This window comes from Lemur catta, chromosome 6 (assembly GCF_020740605.2).
Source record: "Lemur catta isolate mLemCat1 chromosome 6, mLemCat1.pri, whole genome shotgun sequence".
Classification (NCBI taxonomy): Eukaryota; Metazoa; Chordata; class Mammalia; order Primates; family Lemuridae; genus Lemur; species Lemur catta.
The window spans coordinates 48,533,949-48,548,106 of record NC_059133.1 but is presented as its reverse complement, the minus strand read 5'-3'; the positions used below and the strand labels follow the sequence as shown (position 1 = coordinate 48,548,106).

Sequence of the window (14,158 nt, the reverse complement as noted above, 5' to 3'; positions counted from 1 at the left end):
GACTCTCACTACAGCAGAGGGAGGCCAGAGATCTAGAGTAGGTGGTAACCTGAAGCCAGGGCTGTGTCACTCCAGAGTACATGCTCTGAGCTCTGCCCTCAGGGCTGGGGGAAAGCTTTGGACACCTCAGCAAGGTGGGAAGAAAAGGGAACTCAGACCCGAGGGAGGGAAATTAGACCCGGTTATGGGAGGAGATAGAGGAGACCAGAGCTCCAGCTGAGGGCTGAGCACCAGGTTTCCAGTGGACATGCAGATGGTGGGTCTTGAGGTTACTAAAAATTGCCTGCTAGAGCACAAAAAATGCTTCCTCGTTTTCTTCCTCCTTTTAATAAAATTTCCTTCTGCTGCTTTGTGGTCAGCTGGCCAGTGAGTGGTGTCAGCCAGTGAGGAGACTGTCCCACGTGTTGGCATGCAGATGCAACTCAGCTAACATCTGAGCTCCTGTATATGCCAAGCACCAGGGACCAGGGACTCAAAGAATGCAAAAAGAGGCCTCTCTGCTCAGAGCTCACACATGAGCTGGGGAGAATAAGGAAGGCTTCCAGGCAGAAGTGGAGATAACTCGGGGCTAAGGGACAGAGCAGAGCCCTCACTGAAGGGGGCCAGAGAGAATCTGCAAAGGAGCTTAGGAGTTGGTCAGGCAAGGGCTCTGGGGCAGGTGTGGGAAGCAGCATGGTGCCTGGAGTGCCCTGCAGGTGCTCCTAGGAGAGAGCAGGGTGGGGCAGAGAGGTGCAGGGTGGCTTCCCATAGGGCACTAAGGAGGGGCCCTCCTGCAAAGGGCTTCTCCTGCAGTTCTATAGACCAGCCTGAGCAAGAGCAAGGCCCCATCTCTGCCAAAAATAGAAAAATTAGCCTGGCGTGGTGGCATGCGCCTGTAGCCCCAGATACTCAGGAGGCTGCGGCTGGAGGATTGCTTGAGCCCAGGAGTTTGAGGCTGCTGTGAGCTATGATGGTGCCACTGCACTCTACCCAGTACCCAGGGTGACAGAGTAAGACTCTGTCTCCAAAAATAAATAAATAAATAAATAAATAAAAAGGATATACACTGTTAAATAAATCAAAAGTACATTTTTTAAAAAAACCCTTTCAATGACGTATAACATAAATGGTAAAGTACTCATATCATATGTGTATAGGCTGCTAAATTTTCAAAAATTGAACACACTCGTGCAGCTGGCACCCAGATCAAGAAACAGAAGATCACCAGCACCCTGAGCCCTTCATCGGGACCCATCCAATCACTGCTGGTCCCCCAGAGGGAGTGCTATTCTAACTTCTAGATTGGATTCACTTGGAATCCTACAGGATGTCCCCTTTGCCGGGTGTTAAGTCTCTGACATTCATCCACGCTGTGTGTAGTTACAACTTGTTCATTCTCGGTGCTGTTCAGTAGTCCATCCTGTGACTATTCCACAATTTATGTACCCATTCTACTCTCCGTGGGCACTTGGAGTTTCCCGTTAGGGCTATTACAAACAGTGCTGCTATGCACATTCTAGTCTTCTGGTGCACATTTCTGTTAGGTACATACATACCTAGGAGTAAAACTGCCGGGCCACAGCATGTTCAGCTTTAGGAGTGACTGCCAAACCCTTTTTCATAGGACTTGTTCCAATTTCCACTCCCATCAGCAGAATATGGAAGTAAAAATATTCATGTGTTAAATGAGATGGCAGATTCCATGACAGGAAATATTTTTGAAAAGTCCTCTAACTAAAACTAAAGTCCTCTAACTAAAACTTTTAGATTAATTTTTAAAATGTTCAGACCTCTCAGCATTTGAAAGGAAGTTATCAAATTGAGGATTTTCAGTGTCTCATACAAATCTTTTTTCTTTTTCTTTTTTTTAATTGAGTAATCTCTCCTCTTCCTTGTCCTCAGGGGGGAAAAATCTCGTCAGATTATATGAGAGGAGGATTGGAAGCCTTACAATTCAAGATGATTTATCATGATAGAAAGTCTAAGGTCAAGAATGAAATGAAATTAATAATGTCAGCCAAGCCACTGGTGATCTTAGCTAACGGTCAAATGAGACGGCTCTTCCAGAGCCAAGGCTCGCTGCCTGATTTACAGTGCAGAAATAGAATATTTTCGTTTGGGTTTTAAAAAAATGAAGGAAAAATGTGAAATGGCCGAGATCCAAATATGCATGGGTTGGATTCTTTCATAAAGAATTCTTGGTCTTAATTTGTTCTCACAAATCTCTAATTAATAAGGACCAAGCTTGTATACATAAGCTATTACAGAATTGAATATTGATAAAATTCTGCCTGGTTTATGTGGATTTCAAGAAAGGTTTGCATTTCAGTTTCTACATGATCACTAGAACCCATAGTGAATATGAAAAATGTCACAATAGCTTTTAGTCTGCCGTTCTATAATTAGAAAATTTGAAACTCATACGCAGCTTTACAAAAGGGGGTTAAATGGGGAAGGAGGTGGATTGCAGTGGGTTTTTCCATGACTCAGACATCCTCCCAAGGAGCAAAGCAGAGAGACGAAGTCGCCTCTTTGTGACTAAAGCCAGGCTCAAGGTTAAGTGGGATGCTGAAGTGGTGCGCCCGTCATTTGTACCCACTAGCACACTGGAACCTCCCAATTATAGACTCCTGTCTTCAAAGCAGGTTCAGGCTTACGGAATACTTTTCTGGAGATAACTCTTGAGCATGAAAAATCCCAGAGAGCCAAGAGGCACAACGCTGTTCACTTGAAACCTTTCCAAGCCCAGCAGCACCAGGGAAACGGCAGACAAACAGAACCAGGCTCGGCGTGGAGAGCTGGGGGTAGTTCCAAGGACGCCCCAAGAAATCACCTCATATACTGCTGTACTCATGTGTATCAAATGTGTATTTGAAACCCACTTTCATCTCTTCTGTACATTGCCCTTGATGAAAAACAGCTGCAGACCTGGATTATTCTGCAAGGACAGAAGTACATTATTTGAGGGTTTGACGATACCAGCACATCTTAATGTAATCACATCGCGGTTTTTAAATATGTCTAGGCAGAATGGAGGGAAAGCCATCACTCTCACACCTCAGGGCTACAGAGGTGCCCTGAGGGAGATCCACTTCTGGCTGTCACCTGAAGCAAAGGTGGGGGTGATTTCCTGGAGGCTGTAGCATCAGAGCAGTAAACTCTGCTGAGAAATACCCACAGACCAGACCCCCTTCCCTGCTTTCTGAGCCCTGACTCCACCAAAAACATGCTGTCTATCTTGGTGGGCCCTCTTAAATATTTTATTTCAAACACCCCGGAAACATTTTTTAAAAAAGCCGTGCAACAGAAGAGCCAGGGTTATTTGCGACTGCGGGGTCATCAGCTCTCCCTGGCTGCAGGGCCAGGAGTACACGGCCTTATCCCTTCATCACACACCTGCCACATTCCATGTGAACAAGTCAAACCCTCAAGCCCGCTCGATTAATCACCCTGCCTGAGGATTTATGAAACAAAGTTCACATTACCCAGAGAGCTGTGCGCAGGGCCCTCTGAGGTCAGGATGCAAGACCAAATAAAATTAACGTGCCTGCCACATCCATCATCTTGTAATCTGCTTCCAGTTCTATAATCCCCGAGCGCCCGGACTGTGCATACCAAGAACATTCCTCTTCAACGAGGATCAAAATGGTTCATGTACAAAGGACTCTGACCATCTTCCCCATCCGCAAGAAAATCATTAACCATTTCTGCAAGTCAAAGAGCCCGGGGAGTGCAGACATCTGCTCAGAGCAAGTGGCTAGGGACCTAGACGTTTTCACAATGCTATCATAAATGTTTCTTCACACGCCACAAACATAAAATTTGACTTGACCTAAGAATGAGGAATATACTGCTAATTTTCCAGCAATGCATTAACTAGTTCAGATCACATAAAGGAAAAAGATACTACAGCTATCATTGTACTGAACTGTTTCACAATTATTCAAGAGAACAAATGTTACCCCCCAAAAAAATTAATCAGCAGGGTTAGATGAATTTAAAATTATCAAATAGTATGCTGTATTTGATGTTACCATGGGATTACTATTCATTTTGATTTCTGAACATGTTATAAATACCTCAAGGGAATTATTACTACTCATCTCATCAAGAGAAAAGGCAATTCAGAGATGTTGTGTGAGAGCCTTGAGGCCACACAGCTCAGGACTGGGCTGGGCTGAGAGAAATCCACATCACACTCCTCTTTGCCTCTCACAGTTGATACTATTTTCAATATTTTACACCATAAACCTCTAATTCTCTAAAATATATTGCCATAAAGTTTTCACCACATGATTATTTTATGTTATAAGTATTCTAATTCTCTCAAGTACTTTGCCACAAAGATTCACATCATAGATCATGTGAATATTATTACTGGATCTGTTCGTTTCCAAGCAACATTCCTAGACTCTTGATGGAATAAGAAGTTGGACAACCAGGGTGTTTTACGTTCTGATCATTTACAGTCCTAACATCTGGGGAGAAAATTTTTTAGTTATAAAGTAGAGTAACATATCTGATTTCAGAGTAAGGATTAAAAAGCATATTAACAGTGTTCTCATCTTTTAAAAATTCAGATATTGGCCAGATGCAGTGGCTCATACCTATAATCCCAGCACTTTGGGAGGCTGAGGTCAGAGGACAGCTTGAGCTCAGGAGTTCGAGACCAACCTGAGCAACATAGCAAGACCCCCGTCTCTACATGAAATTAAAAAAAAATTAGCCAGATGTGGTGGTGAACACCTCAGTCCCAGCTACTCAGGAGGCTGAGGCAGAAGGATTGCTTAAGCCCAGGAGTTTGAGGTTGCAGTGAGCTATAACGATGCCACTGCACTCTACCTGGGGTGACAGAGCAAGACTCTTGTCTCAAAAAAAAAAAAGAAAAAACCCAAAACCAGATATTAGGCTTAGTTCTATGGCCTAATAATGTCCACACTGATTGTTCAAGATTGAAATCAAAATATACATTAATCTTAGCAATATTAGAAGTGGCTCTTACATAAAAACAAGAAAAAAAATTACTGTGGTCTGCAGGCCAGTAGGATTTTGATATAGACTGAATGTATCTTTCCAAAATTCATATCTTGAAGTCAAATCCCCATGTGACGGTTTTAGAAGAGGCCTTTGGGAGGTGATTAGGCCACGAGGGGTAGAGTCCTCATGGATGGGATCAGTGCTCTTAGAAAGGAGGCTCCCAAGAGCATCCTTGTCCCCTCCTCTTGCCACTCGAGGGTGCGAAGAAAAGACAGCCGTCTATGAATCAGGAAGTGGGCCCTCACCAGACACTGAATCTGCTGGTATCTTGATCATGAACTACCCAGTCTCCAGATCTATGAGAAATACATTTCTGTTGTTTATTAGCCACCCAGTTTATGGTGTTTTGTTATAGCAGCCCAAACAGACTAAGACAGATTTGAGGTGGCAAGACTTGGATTCCTCCAACAATAGCTAAATGAGTACCGTGTCCCACAAAAGAATTCTGCATATATTATTTCATTTAATTCTTACACAGCCTACTGAGGTTTTCTATCCCCATTACTGATGATCAAGCTGGGAGTCAATGAAGTGGAAATAACACACACAGTTCTGTGACAAAGCTGAGATCTGAAGCCACATGCTTCTTATTCCAACCATCCCAAAGTGTACCACTGATATTCAGACATCTGAAAAATTTCAGCATTCCTACCCCTCCTTAAAAATTAACCTCCCATGTTCACTCTCGTAACATGAATGTAGGAGATTATTTCAAAACAAAAAGTATAAAACGTTAACCTATTATTACTCACTTGCCTCAAGCAGGAAAAGAGAAACCAGAGCGAACAGGACGTGGGCTTCACTGAGGGGCAGGAGATGATGAAGACGGGGTAGAGTGGAGGTGGGGAGGCCTCCTGCCCTGCTATGATACGTTTTGGGGCAGGGTAGAGGGGACAGGACTGTTTGGTAAGGATCCGGAGGTTAGAATGAATAGTGTTTTGTTCTTTCATTCAGTAAACAAATCCTGATTCCCTGTCTCCTCTGTGCCAGCTGCTGGGTTGGGTACTGGCAACACGAGGAGCCTAAGGTAAGTGGCCTGCCCCCCGCCCCCCGAACTCAGACTGGAGAGGGAAGCAGATCTGAACAAACACAATATACTGAGAGCTGCACTGCAGGAATCTAGACATTGCTGTGCAAGCACCGAGGACTGATTCCCTGGGAGGAGGGAGGATTAAGGGACACGTGCTGGGGTCTCAAAGGACAAGGAGGAGTCTTCCTGGCAGTGAACAGAGGGAAGACCGCACAGGCAGAGCATATTTGGCCAAAGGCATGGAGGTTGGAGATTAGAGAGATCGTGAGGTGCCCTGGAAATGGAAGATAGTTCTCTGTGGCTGCAGCATGGGGTGCGTGGTGGCAGTGGTAATGGCAGTGGCAACAGTGAGATGGTGTTGGGAGAGGTGGGCGGGGACCAGAATTCCAGGTCTGCCAAGAAGTGTGGCCTGCATTCTGTACATTGTGTGGAACCATAGGCTCTTAGGCAGGGCAATGACAAGGTCTGTGATAAGATCACTTGGCCTTACGGAAGATAGATTGGAGAAAGCCAGACAGGTGGCAGAGAGGCCAGCTGTTATGAACTCTACTTGGAAGGACCCTTGCAGCGCAAAGGCCCTTGATCTAGTCTAGCTCTCTATTTCACAAGTATAAAGTGAGGTCTGGAAGGTTAAAAGACTTGCACAGAGCTACCCAGCTGGTGAGTGACAGAGCTGGAACCACAATGAAGATGTCCTGTTGGCTGCTACAAGATCATTTCTATCTGCCTAGGCTGCCAAAGAAAATGAAGATGTCTAAAGCCTGGACTCCTTAGTAGTGGCTTCTAGTTTATGAGCTTGAAGACAACACCACAAATGTTAGAAAACAACAGTAGGTAAAAGAACAAAGCACTGTTTTTACAATGGTTTTGGACTCCTGCTGCCTTATATAACAGATAACTAGTAAAAGTGGCACAGCTTATAGAATAAAACAAATAAAAACACAGACAAGGGGAGCAAGGGAAAGTACACAGCTGCTTTCTTAATCAACCAAAGTCATCAAATCCAGACCATTCACACACCTTGAAATTTGGAGATTCTTTCCTGAGAGCATATGGTCACGACCTTAGCTATGTTTTCTAAAAAGAAATCCATTTGCTGAGAAAATATTTCATCCACAGACTAACCACTATCCACAGGGTTAGTCCCCAGAGACGTCCACCCCAAAGTAAGGTGGGATGATTATCAAAGTCACATTTAACTGAGATTCTAACCCTAACCCCCTCCTCCTGGAATGTGAGGACAGGGAAGTGAGTCTAATCTGTTTCCCAGAAACCTGAGATTTTTGAGCGAAGCAAAGCCACCTATAGCCCTCTCATAATTTCATTCCAAAGAGGGTGGTCTACATAGAGATTTATTTTCAGGACAGAAAGAGATTTTATGACACCTGCACCTTTCCCAAAGGGCCCTTTAGACTTCATCTGAGCAGGAGGAAGTGGTGTGTCAGCGGAGAGCTCAGAGCTGCCGTGTCTGCCCAGGTTTCTCTTCCCAGTGGGATTCAGACCAAGCCCCTGTTTGAGTTAGAGTGAGTAGCAGGCCAAGGAAGAAGGTATCTGTGTTCTTCAAAACTGCATTTCACATCGTACATAACAAACCACTTAAAAAAAAAAAAAAAACAGAGCACACCGTGTCTTCAATTGGACACAGATGGGAGAGAATCAGCCACAATAATAAATTCACGGAGGTGGAGTGTGTCGTCACACACGGAGCCCGGATGTGTGATCCAGAAGGTGTGTGGGGGAGTTAATACCATATGGCGTTTGACTGCGGTGGGCCTGCTCCCATGTCAGTAGCAACGTGTTCCGACACCGTCCCCAATGCCACTGCACTCTGCCAAGCCCGGAAGACTCTTACCAGGTACTGAAGTCGCTGGCGTTCTGTCTCGGGGGTGAATTCCGAAGACATGGGGATGATTTCTCCATTTCTGATGATTATGGCCCTGAAAGGGGGAAAATGCATTGTCAGCAGCCAATCTCATAAATACTCTCATTCTGTGACAACCATAGCTTGGTTCAGACCACACATGAAATGCTAGAAGATGCTGTCTTCTCTCACCTGCATGGCAGAGTTCACTGTTCCCAACTCCCCACATGGGAGACGTCTCTACATTAAGTGCACTGCATTCTAGTTAGCTTCTGTTTACTTTTTCTGCTAGCTGGAAACATGCCTTGATGCTCCAGCACCAAGCATACCACTTGGCATGTAACAAATGCTCGGTGAATAAATGGAGGGATGAATGAATGATGTAACAGAGGCTCACTCCAGTCCTGGGTTATCCAACAGAACCTTCTGTGATCATGGCAGTGTTTTTATCTGTGCAGTCCAGTAGGGTAGCCACTAGCCACAGGTGGGTACCGAGCACTTAAATTGTGGTCAGTGCAGCTGAGGAACTAAATTTTTAATTTAACTTAATTTTAAAATGTAAAATTTAAGCAGTCATATGTGGCTGGTATTTAATGTATTAGTGCAACACCAGACCACTGTTATTTGAACGATCTGTGAGCCCATAGCATTGGACTCACCTGGGAGCTTGTGAGAAATGCACAATCTCAGGTCCCACCCCAGATTTACTGTATCAGAATCTACATTGCAAGAAGCTTCCCAGGTGACTCACAAGCACGTTAAAATCTGAGTCTGTCTAGCCTAGACACTTAAGCTTCTAGGCTAATATCCTAGATCCAAGAAAAGCCACTCTCATCTCATCTGAAGGCTCAGGAAATTTACACAACTCCAAAAAATGTGGCCAAGAGCTATCGCCAACTCAAGGACTTTTGAGAGAACAGAGCTCCCCAAAGCAGAGTGCAAAGGACAGGCTGCAGGATCGATAACCGTGGACGCAACCTTTCCTGGGCCTATTCCCAGTGGTGTTTCCTATTCTCAGACCTTCCGATTCCGAAGTGGTTCCTGACAGCCACTTTCCAGCAATCGATCGGTTGTGGCAGAATGTTGCCATTTCTACAACAAATGAAAGTGGCTTGGGGAATTGCATTCTGTATGAACCCAACAGCTCCCTGGCATTAGGGAGCCACAAGCCTGACACGCTTCTCAGTGAAGACCCACCGACATGGGAAATGCCTTTGATGGACTCAGCTCCGGGAGGATGCCTCGCTGATAACAGGGGAGGCTGCATTCTTTGTGCCAAGAGCCCCTGAGCACTGCTCCCTCCAACTGTAGAGGCAGCCCCTGACTTGGAAACAAGCCCTATAGATGGCTGCAGCTGTCACGACCTGACCCCAACCCTTCGCCACCTGTGTCCCAGTTGCTGCTGTCATAGAAACTGATGGTGTGAGAGTGAGGGGTGCTGGCGGGGAAGAAGATGACAACAAAAGTATTGGGGGCTTAGAGAATTTATGGCTCTAGGAGGAAATAAACAGTGGACGTTATGAGAAAATGGAAAAGTTTAGGGGAGCCAACTTTGAGAAGATGCCTCATGTTGCAACAGTCCTTACCACTTCTTTTATTATGCTGCCTAAACTATGACAAATTAAAGAGTTCTTCTTACAAACCCAGAGCCACTTGTAAAATGCAATCACCTCTACCCCTCCACCCCCACCCCAAGGTGATAGCCATCATTCAAAAATCAATGAGGGCCAGGTGTGGTGGCTCACACCTGTAATCCAGCACTTTGGGAGGCCGAGGCAGGAGGATTACTTGAGGTCAGGAGTTCAAGATTAGCCTGGGCAACACAGTGAGACAACCCCCTCAACAACAACAACAAAAATTTTAAAAGTTAGCTGAGCATGGTGGTGCACGCCTGTAGTTCTAACGACTTGGGAGGCTGAGGCAGGAGGATTGCTTGAGCCCAGGAATTCAAGGCTACAGTGAGCTGTGATCGTGCCACTGCACTCCAGCCTGGGAGACAGAGTGACACCCCGTCTTTACAAACAAACAAACAAGCAAAAAAACAGTATGAATTAAATCAAATGGTCTATCCTAATTATCAGCAAACATAAGTACAAAAACGGAGCAGGAGTTCTGAGAGGGGAGAGAGAACCTTGGAGAATTTGATGGGGGGGGTGTCGGGAAAGTCTAGGTTAGAGCTTAATTGTAAAGTAGCAAGACAGGCCCAGAGAACCTGGGGAGCTGAGGTGAAAGTTAAATAAATCCCAAAGTGATAAATTCCAAAGTTTTACTTAAAGTTAGTCTTAACTCTTTTTCCTCTCTTTTCCTACATGGCCCCAGAATTCCAGCTGAATTCTTAGGCTGAGACTAGGAGAGTGAGATATCCTGGAGGGAAGCAGAAGGAAGGAGCAGGCAGGAAGGGTCCAGGGTGGCGTGGCAGGACCAGGGAGAAGGTGGTCTCAGTGTCACCCCCCACACTGCAGGGGAGCCAGCCGTGTTCACTGAGGCCATGGAAGATTCTCCTCTAGGACCCAAGTGCCAGGAGCTCGGGGGCCTTGTTTTGTTCACTCTTATATTCCAGACTCTTAGCATCCTTCCTGCCACACAGCAGGAGCCCGGTGAGTACCTGTTGGATAACAGAGCAGCTGAGAGCACTTAGGAGAAGCTGCCTTTTGAATCTGAGGCAGGAAGAGAACAGAACTAAGGCAGTAGACGACGGTAGACATTCACTCCGCCAAGTGAGGTGGGGTGAACTTCACAGAGCAAAGAGGGGCCTTTGCCTAGAAACTTGCTGCTGCCTCAGCTACCCTTTCCTTTCTCTTCCTGACCAGGGCTGGTCCGTCTACCACCTCCACCTCGGGGTCCCCCAGCATCAGCTATTCCCCCGCCTACATTTCTGACCCCTCTCTCCACTGCACCCCTGCCCACAGTGCAAAACCATGCTCAAAACACTGTGTATTTAAAATCGAACAAAAAGAAACCAAAACCAAATAAATAATACTCTCCTAATCCAAAATCCACCTTCAGAGGCTGTCCTCTTTTCTTTCCTGCTAAGCCAAGGCTTATAGATTTATAATAATCTACATTCAGGGTCTCTGCTTCCTCACCTCCTGCCAAGTCCTCTAACACTGGTAAATTTACTTCTTGCCCCCCTTCTACCCAGCCTCTGTCACTGGAGTCATCAAACGGCCCCTCTGTTGCCGTATCCACTGGGCAGGGCATCACTCTGATCTCCTGGGTGGCATCCGATTATCCCCCAACCTTGGCTTCTGGGATTCTCCTTCTCCTGGTTTCTGTCCTAACTCCCAGGACATCTCCCCTCAGACTTCTCTACCCCTCCTTTGGTGTTGTGGACTAGGATTCTGTCTCACTACTCTCTCCCCCTGGGCGATCTCATTTCCTAATACCTTAGTCCCCAGGGTTAGGTTAGATCCCTCTTCTGCGCTAGGTATTACCTTAGCCTGGTCCTCCTCCTGATCAGTTTTGTAACTGATCATGTAATTGCCTGTCTCCCATGCTAGCCTGTAAGCTCCTAAGGCAAGAACCATGTCTGTCTTGATCAACACTGTAGCCCTACTACTACACACAGTGCCAGCCACATAATTTCAGGGTCCAGTGCAAAATAAAAAAACACACGGCACCTTGTTTAAAAGTGGAGAATTTCAAGATGGCAACAGCAGAGCATCACACCAAATGTGGGGCCCTTCCGAGAGTGGGCTCCCGTGGCTGCACAGGTCACATGCGCACGAAGCTGGCAGAGTGTACGCCCTTGATATTTACTGAATGGACAAATAGCTTCAACAACTACATGCACTGATGATTCCAGACAACTTTTCCCGCCTACACATCTCTGTTTTGCACCAGCCTGGAACAGCTAACTGCCAACATATATATCCACTTGGATATTCACTGGCATCTCATGCTAAGTAAGGTTCAAAATGAATGATCCTGTCCCCACCCCACCCCCAAACCTGCCTGTCTTCCAGCATTCCCTATCTCAGGAACGACACTATTTTCTACCCAGTTGCTCATCCCAGAAGGCAGACAGACGTTCCAGGTGTCTGACTTTTCTCACCCCACACATCCAGACAGGCACCCAGTCCTGTGGATTTTTCCCTCCTCAGTAGCACGTGAATCTATCTCCTTCCTTGATTCCTCCCCTTGTCAGTGCCTTTTCTGGTTTCCACTGGAGCTCATCTGCATAAGGAGTTCTCCGCTGTCCCCTGCCCCGTACTCCGCAGGGTCACAAAGGTGATCTTAGGGCACCACTCTCTTCACACCACACCCCCTACCCAAACCCTCGATGGTGTCCCAGCACTTCTCATTTCCTTCATGATCAGGTTCTCACCTGTACTTCTGGCTCAGCCTCACTTGTGCCGTGTCCACTTCTCCCTTCTGATGGCCAGCCTACCCGAGTCAGCTCAGGAGAACGCCCGCCTTCCTCGCCCTCCTGGCCTCCCTCCCACACTCCTCCTCTCTGACCCTGGGGTGGCATCTTCCCACCGCCCCACGGCCCTTTCCAGTCCTCTCTGTGACTGCTGGCTTCCATGGCTGTCTCAAACCACCCCAAGGACGTTTTATGGGCAGAGTCTAAGTTGTCACCTCTGAATCTCTGACACTCAGCGCCTGGCATGTGGTAGACACACAACAACTGTTTGCTGATGGATAAGTGACTAAATGAATGAAGAATGAGCCGGACTTGGGCGAATGAACAGAAGGATCTGGAAGCGAGGGTCTTAAATAAGACTTTTCTTAGTAACAACATTACTAACTGTATATAGTCGGAGCCCTCAAAAATCCATCTGCCTTTTTGTTGGTTTTTGCAATTGACAGCAAGCCTAAGAGGATGCTGTTCTGGCTGAGCCGCCACTGCAAAGGGACTTGGGAGACAACCAGACACGAGGCAGGGCCCTCTCCTTAGTGGGCAGCAAAGGCCACCACCACCAAGTTCACCATCCCGCTATTACTGCTGGGGTAACCCTAGCTTATTACTTTCTTTAATAGATAATTATATCCAAATCCATCTATGTACAGAACATTCTCCACTCCTGTTTGAACGCTCAAGTTCCCCCTTTAAGAGGCATCTACCCGTAAGAGATGACAGCACTGTCTGGCTGCAGCCTGCCCGATCCCCACATCACAATGCCTGTTCCTCTGCGATCCTTGGCTTCCTTTTGATCTTTCTCTCTTTCATCCCTCTGATCTCGGGATCAATTTGTCAGAGTGCCGGTCTCCAACCTGGAGCAGGGCGGCGAGAGGAAAGGGGTTTCAAAGGGAACGAAGTGCGTGCAAACGCTGACAAATCTCGTACTAAACAATAAAGTGGAGAAATGCCTTTAAAGCTACATTCTCTCATCACAAGACCCCTGCACTTCAGTGTCTACCTCATTATTTTGTGAGATGCTTTTTCTAAGGGAAATTAAGGGGGGAAAAAAAAACAAAAATGAAAACAAACAAAAGCTATGGCAGCAATCTGGGTCCAGGAGAGCTGGGTATGTGCCCTGACATTTCTTCTGGGGCCTCGGACCTGGGCCTGCGGATATTACCATGGTCAGAAATTGGATGACACGCCATGACCTACCCAGGGTTTGGCCAGAGACTAAATGAGGAAGTTGGAAGGGGCTGGGGTGATTTAAGTCACAGGCAACTACCTTCCACCCAGTACCCCTTACCATACAGAGGGGATGAGTCTTCAGCATATGCTCCAAAGCTAAGGTTAGTTTTCATTCACAGAGACTGCAGCTGAAATTTACATGCTTTACTTTTAATTCTAGTGTAATAGATGAGGCGTTATTTGTGATACAGTGAATAATAAGGTTTAAAATGAGTTCTTATGAGTCAACTGCAAGCATGGGAGAAGAGGAGGTAAAAGCAGAGACATTAATAGTTTTTCCTAAATGCCCCCCCTCACCTCCAGTATTAGCTACATGAGAGGATAAAGGCAATTTATTCCTAACTGTTGAGAATTTTGAGTTTGGAGAAGTTTCTAGAAAATCCTGCTGCTTCTATCCTCCAATGGTGTATTTTGGAGTTAAAAACATCTACTGTTTGTTTGTTCCTTGAGTTCACCAAAATAAAAAGTGATCAAGAGAAAAAGAAAGGGTAAAACAGGATACTAATTTCAAATATTCACTTGATTTTATAGTTTCTCTTCAGGAGATCACATTAACTCTTTTAAATCCCACCTTGGCACAATGTTCTCAGAGCAGGACTGACATGCTCCAAAAGACATTCAACAAACAAGCAAAAGGAAAAAGGTGATACAAAATATG

General features: G+C 46.0%; 1 protein-coding gene across 3 annotated transcripts in view; it reads right to left on the bottom strand.

The window, feature by feature from the left end:
* PPM1H (protein phosphatase, Mg2+/Mn2+ dependent 1H) overlaps positions 1-14,158 on the bottom strand; it is a 240,699-nt gene that overhangs the window by 68,129 nt on the left and 158,412 nt on the right. For all 3 annotated transcript variants that reach the window (XM_045553452.1, XM_045553451.1, XM_045553453.1), the window contains exon 5: positions 7,899-7,983. In XM_045553452.1, coding sequence (XP_045409408.1) covers positions 7,899-7,983 — 85 coding nt within the window. The remainder of the gene's footprint in view (positions 1-7,898; positions 7,984-14,158) is intronic.